The 7,085-nt window shown below is 38.7% G+C and overlaps 1 protein-coding gene across 1 annotated transcript; it reads right to left on the bottom strand.

Annotated features, from left to right (window-relative positions):
- Positions 1-2,304: 2,304 nt before the first annotated feature.
- On the bottom strand, positions 2,305-6,680 carry LOC115360736 (intestinal mucin-like protein). The gene is made up of 17 exons (XM_030053853.1): positions 6,511-6,680; positions 6,136-6,383; positions 5,853-6,036; positions 5,552-5,762; positions 5,206-5,381; positions 4,966-5,035; positions 4,600-4,700; positions 4,485-4,516; positions 4,194-4,371; positions 4,003-4,107; positions 3,885-3,925; positions 3,638-3,760; positions 3,390-3,488; positions 3,140-3,268; positions 2,949-2,988; positions 2,746-2,869; positions 2,305-2,601 (listed from the first exon to the last, which is right to left on the bottom strand). The coding sequence occupies exons 1-17, from the start codon at positions 6,650-6,652 to the stop codon at positions 2,391-2,393; spliced, it is 2,214 nt and encodes a 737-aa protein (XP_029909713.1). The 5' UTR covers positions 6,653-6,680; the 3' UTR covers positions 2,305-2,390.
- Positions 6,681-7,085: the final 405 nt, after the last annotated feature.

The raw sequence follows: 7,085 nt of genomic DNA, 5'->3' as shown, positions 1-7,085 counted from the left end.
AGAAGAGTGCACCACCTGTCCCAACACTTGCAGTGCCACATGATATACTTCTTAGTATGTTTGTAATTAAGGAGGGGTTGGCAAGATACATTTTGGGTGGGTCACTGGTTGTGGTTTAGTTTCCGTGATAAAGTCAGCCCATGAAGTGGCTGCTCATGATTACATCTGCGGTAAGATGCTTGTTGATACAGTATATTAGTTCAAACTTTGTAATGAAGCATCCAAGTAATCATTCTCCGCCCTTATACAGACTCTATGACAAAAGTATTCTCGATTAAAGCACTGGCAAACTTCAACATTCATTCTCCTAAGTAAGAGAAATCTTGTAATACAGTCCCATTTGTGGTTTATCATATATGCGTTTCTTAAAATTAAGTAAACACTGTTTTTTTAGTCTGGGTTCTTTGTGAGAGCAAAATGAATGTGAGTATATTCTTGTGTACCTTTCTCGCTGAAGCATTGCATGTGAAGCTCCAGGATGTCCCTACATATCTGTTAACCATTGAGGAAATGTTTTGACATGAATTCTTTGGCTTTACACAGTCATTTGTCTTGAGAAGCACTGGGCCATATGTTGATCAAACATTTGCAAAAGATGAAGATTAGTGAAACAGACAGATTAAATGTCGGTTGGTATAGCTTCATAAAAGCTTTTAAACAAGGGCGAGATGCTATATACACCTGGATTAGATATTTGAGGTAAGTGGGGTGTGTGACAGGGAGTATGTCATTGTAACTCTGGGGACAACATACACTGTTAACTAGTGGTGGACAGTGACAAAGTACATTTACTTGAGTACTTTTTTGACCAGGAGTAGCTATACTTTGACTCAAGTAATGGGGTTGTGTATTTTGTCCACCTCTGCCGTTAACATGTCAGCGCATCCGAGAACATAATGGAAGACCGAGGCTACCTTAGTGATTGTTGAGATGTATGTCAACCTAAACCACCATAAAGTAACTAAGGTGAGAGACAACTTTGTCATAAAGACAGTCTACCCTCTGAACAATGATCTATTTCAACTTGTAGTTACTGTCAACTCTCAACCTCAGTCAGAATGGGGAACACAGAAAATTTTGACAAGTTTGTCTATAGGCTACACACCTTAGTAGGCACACGAGTGTTATTAGAGGGTTACGTCTCCCCTGGCTTACCTGGTGTTTGCATTTCATCATTCTAATCTATGGCTGATTGTTGATTAGCTAGCTGTATGCCTGTTAATTTTGTAATTATAATAATGTATGTAATAATGTATATTTTTCATTTTTTTTAAAACAAAAACTTCATCATATTATTGCACTTATGTCATCAATCTATGATGTTCAGCACATTCAGTGGTCATTGACTGAGGCATTCTAATTGATATTTTTGGTTTACCTATTTTACTTCTATCTGTGTCTTCAATCTGTCCATAAATTCATAAGTTCATAAGTTGGCCACATTAGCAAGCTACATTAGATCCTGTCAACAGACCTTCTCTTGAATCATCTCTATTATATTGTATTGTATTGTATTGTATTTAAATACAACATTGTTCAACTTGCCAATGTTTGGCAAGTTGGTTTGCTTGACATAGTTTGACAGTACAAGCATAGCAGTTGGCTACAAAATTTTCAAATCTATGAGACCCTGAGACCCTGAGATCCATGGGTGATCATCTGTATCAAATAATTTCAAAAACATTTCTAATGGTGTGAATATGTCACAGTCAAGTTCTGAACCCACACAACCAAACCCTAATGATATCTCAAAATCCAACCCGATATATACATCTCCAGTGGTGTATTTGACTGAGGGATAAGTGATCATTGTCCCATAGCCTGCATCAGAAATTTAAGTACTGAAAAGAGCCATACCACTCATCTCCCCTTATCCCCTTTGTTGAGATGCACCTGCCTATTCTCACCTGAGCTCACTCTCTACCGATTCCAATGTGTCAAAATGAGTGATGTTCATTCTGATATTTTAAATACCAATTACTAAAGGGCTGATATTGTTATCAATTTACATAAATGACATTGTCCTCTTTTCGGAGTCCTGTAAATTTCAGCTGACAGGTTTAAATTGTACTGCAATGTTTATACAGTCAGCCAGCATGTTTAGCCTATATTTTAACTTTTAGCTAGTATTAATCGTTGTTTTTATTATGTTATATTCTACTAATATATTAGGGAAAATAACCAGCAGTAAATAAAATCTCAATCAGTGTAAAGAAAAAAACTACCACAACACAAGGGAGATCGTTGCATTTTTAATATGATAAATATTTTCTCTACATTGATAACTAACTATAATGAGCAGGAGTAACAGAATAGCAGTGAGGGAATTGTGGAAAGCAAGCGTCATCTATTCTCCACGCATCCATTAATGTGATGACGGGGAGATTCATTTAGACCAGTGTGAAGCTGCGTCTCTTGCGGGTGAGTCGTCCAGCAGGGTGGGTGCAGGCTGTCTTGGCACAGCTACACTCCTCCACATGGACGTATGTGTAGGGCACCATGTCTCCGTTCAGACACTTCAAGTCAACAGTGCGATTGCTTGAGCGTGACTCCTGGCAGCAAGAGCAAGACTGCTGCATAGTAGAGGCCTTCTCAGAGTATCTGAAGAGAGCAATAGACAAGGGTAGACTTAATCTGCAGACTGGAAATGTTCACAATAACAAAGTATAAAGTTTCCACTTTTGGAAATATTAATGGATACTGTGACTTTCCTGAAAAATATATTAGTAATACTATAACTCTTACTTGGTGTAAGTGTTACAGGACCCTTCACAGTATGGCATGTCGACCTCCCTGGTAGAGCGGCAGCCCTTGTGGAGAATGTGGATTCTCATGGATCCTATCTTACAGGCCTTCTCCTTCTCCACACCTTTTTGGAAGAGACATAGCATTAGCTTGTTTTCAGGCGAACTGCCTTCAATGCAAAGGAAAAAATGTGTCATACTCACAAATTTGACAGCATCCATTTGCTGCAGTCTGAATTGTACCCTAAGGAGGGCAAACACATACCATTTCAAAACCACATTCACAAGAGAGGGAAGTTTTTTTGCTTTAATGACAGTAATGTTATGATTAAATTTCATTCCACGGATATGCATTCTAGTGAAATCCAGATTTTTATATTTTAAGCAATACTTACAGGCTGGCAGTTGTTCTGCTGGAAAGGTGGGCAGAGAATGCTTGAACTTGTGGTCATGAAAGTCTCACCGTTCTTAACACAGGTAAAATGCTCACACTTATTCTCAGGTGGTGACCAGGTTTCTCCTTCCTAGATGGGAAGACAGATGAACACACACACACACACACACACACACACACCGGAAACAGTGAGGTATGACAAGAACAACAATGTGGAGAGTACAGTATAGTACAGATGTTGTCCAACCTACCATCAACAGCTGCTTGGTCCCATTGATATTGAGGACACATTGGGTCTGTACACATTTCCCACAGCATTCATCTGACTCAGTTTCAACATACTCATATCCCTGAGAGAAAGGGAAGAGGTGAATTACTGTATTCTCACTCATACAAGAATCCAGTATTGCAATTTTACCCTCACAGTATGCACAGAATGAAGAAAATGGTACAGTATGTGGTTTTATTGACTATAGGAGCAATAATTGACTTCACTTACCATCTCACAGTTCTCATCACATTGCTGAAACTCACAGGATATTTTGAACAGACCATTGTTGGAGTCCACCTCCCTGGTGCAGGTGCAGTCCTGGCACGCTATCACAGGAACTGAAGCTCCAGGCTAGCAAGTAATTGGGGAAAAAAAATGTTCATACTGTTGCTTGTAATCATAGTGGTGTACTTATATCATTAAATGACAGAAGTGATGGATTTAAATAATTTTGTCATTCACATCATTTATTTACCTGGTATTCAACATTTTTGTGGACACAAACTCTTTTAGGTTCTAGGAAACAGACATGAACCAGGTCAGTGAAAATCCAGTGAGAGATATAAACTGCAAATATCAAATCTTAAGCTTACCACATGTATGCTCTGGGCAGCACTCTCCCTCAGGAACATTGACAACTGGTACATATCCAATTGGACAGTTCATGTTGATGACCGGGCAATTGTTGCTGTTACATTCTGGGGAGATGAGTACGCTTTTAAAATTGATAGTAATAGCATTCCATTGTATTCAAAACATTAAACATAAAAGAAATGTTTCTTACGGCAAACATAAGCAAAACAGCAAGGGTCCGATGGATTCGTTTGATTGACAAGGATGAACCCTGGACCGGTACAGTTCTGCACTGGCGGTGCCGGGCACACCTTAGGTTTGCAAGTCACAGCCTTTGTAGACTCCTCACAGATGCAGTTTTGGCAGTTCTGCTCAAATATCTCATTAAACTGAAAGAGGGAATTATAATATCCACTTAATCCTCCCAATGTAAATATTGCAGCAAGCAAATTGCACAGATGGGTACTGAAAGATTGTACATACAGCAGAAGACTTAACTCACCTCACGTGGGATGCCCTCCGAATCAAGACATCCTAAATAAATACAAACACTGTTTTAGGGCTTTGACATCTCATCTTAATAATAAGAATGACTTGAGGGAAAAAGTCATACTTACCACACTTATCAACACATATGCTGGACTCTTTGTTGAAGAGCATCAAGCCATCAGGACAGAAGCAGCCCTCAGTAGTAAAGTTCAGGATGGATTCATTAGGACTGCAATATTCAATTATCAAGAAGAACACTTGGTTTAGCATTGCTCAATTCTCTCTCTGTTCTCTTTAAAACAGTCTATCAGTCAGTGCACTTTGCTGAACAACATTTTTAGTGTTTTATTAGATGCAGTGTTCTTAGGATAAAACTTAACATTGATTGCCATAACGCATTTTTACTGTTGTCACAAAGAATACTGACATGCAGTATATATACCCTATAGTTAATACATTTCTGTACCATATAGTTAATACACGTTGAAACCTACTTGTCTTCACAGGTTGGCTGCTCTGCAGGACCACACGGCTTGTAAACTTTGTCTGACGGGCAGTCACTAGCTGTTAAAGAAGAATAGAACTTAATTTGACCCTGATAACGTATAAAGAAAGCATTAACTGTATAATAAAACCTACAACATGTGTAATAATTGCCAATTACAGCTGATCTAAACACATGAAAGCCCTTCCTGATCCCAGTTATTACAGTAAAATAATGACAGGTGTCTTACTACACAGTTGGGTGTGGTTCCTCCAGTGCAGGCAAACCCCAGCCTGAGCGCAGGCAGCAGCATAAGCCTGCAAGCTTGTGCACTCCACTGTAGGGTTTAGTACATGGCAACTATCAAAAACACAACCTTCGTAGAATTTGTCAGGTTGGACAAATGGATGGCATGCATCAAATATACTGTGGAAACAAAAACCCACATCAAATAAATTCAGTTGCTTATAAAAAGGTACCACAAATAATACTTTGCATTTTTTGATAGTGGAAAAATTATTAAAATTGTTATACAATAAGTTGCTAAAGTTATGCAGATGTAAGTGAACTAGCACTGTGGATAAGGAAATACCTACCTGCTCTTGAGCAGATCACAGATGGAGTCTGGCCTACATGGTACTTGTGTTGGTGGAGGTAGAGGTGTATTGGTGGGGAGCACAGATGGTGTGTAACAGTTGGGCTGGTAAATGTGTTTTGCAGGCCAGTAGTCGGCCATTATAGCACAGCTTTCCACCAGCATACCTCCAGGCAACATGCAGTCATCAGCCTGGTTGTTAGTGCAGGTTCCTAACAATGTATATAAATAGGAACTGACATTAATCACAGTTTTTACTTAAATTATTTTAAAAAATGTGCACTGGGATGAGAATTTCTTACCACAGTGGCCCTGTGTGTTTTTTCCAAAGTATTTAAACGGAAGAGTTACACTAAAGCCAGTTACACCAAATGTAACTACCACTTCTAGGCGAGGAATCTCAAAAACCATTGTAATGCCAGAGGTTAAGATCTTTATACCATGTTCTGAATAGGGTAATTTCAAGCTCACTCCATCTTTGAGAGCCTAAATAAAAGAAAGAATATATCACAAACGGCAAAATATCAATAATTGCTAGTCCATTGAAATGTGATAAATGTGTTCTACATTGACAGCATATTTTACCTCCAACTGAGCTGCTCCAATAAGATTATGATTCTTGAGCGTAATTACTTCTGATTCATATGATACAATGATAGATCGAGGACAGGACACGTCTTCATTGGGATCACAGATGACGTTGTCAATATACATCTTTAAGTTGTGTTTTGGAGAAATCTCTTCCATTAATGTATAAGTACAGTTTCCTTGATAACTGTAGAATAGTCCATCAAATGTTATATAATGGGGATCTCCCCATCCCTCACAAACACCTATAAAAAAAAACAAAAAAACAAAAAGTCATAAGCTGACAATTAATTAATGTGTTAGATTGACTAACTGAAAGTGAATAATTGGGCATTGTCATCTATGACATCTCTTCAGCACAGAATAACTCACAGTCACAAACGTAATGCTGGCAGCAGTAGTTCTCATCATATACAAGTACTGGTTTCTTTCCATTGAGGCAAGTGATGTTCTCAAGAGGTGGACATTCATAGGGAATTATTTCAATGGTATTGTTTTCAATGCATCTGGCCATAGTGCAGTTGCACAGCAAGAATGTTTCATTTTGCTGATATGAAAGAAAAAAGAAGTGTGTCAGCACCGGTGTTAAATATTTCCACAAGAATGCAATGCAAAGCTTTAAACACATGAACTGTAACATATATCTAGGTGTATGTGTAACAATTCATATTTCTGAAGGCTAGAGATGAATCTTACCACTTTATCCCACTCAGGGCAGGTGGGTATATAGGTTGGGGTTGTGGTTTCCCCTGTGGTTGTAGTAGGAGGTGCAGTTGTTGTGATTGTTGTAGTGCTGCCTGTTGATGTTACAGTAGATGGTATGGTGGTTGTTGAGGCAGTTGTGGTTGTGGTTTTCCCTGTAGTTGTAGTAGGAGGTGCAGTTGTTGTGGTACTTATTGTAGTGCTACTTGTTGATGTTATAGTAGTTGGTAGAGTGCTTGTTGTCA

Source organism: Myripristis murdjan, chromosome 6 (assembly GCF_902150065.1).
Source record: "Myripristis murdjan chromosome 6, fMyrMur1.1, whole genome shotgun sequence".
In the NCBI taxonomy this organism is placed as follows: domain Eukaryota; kingdom Metazoa; phylum Chordata; class Actinopteri; order Holocentriformes; family Holocentridae; genus Myripristis; species Myripristis murdjan.
The sequence above is the reverse complement of the archived record's forward strand: the minus strand, read 5'-3'. Positions and strand labels throughout refer to the sequence as shown.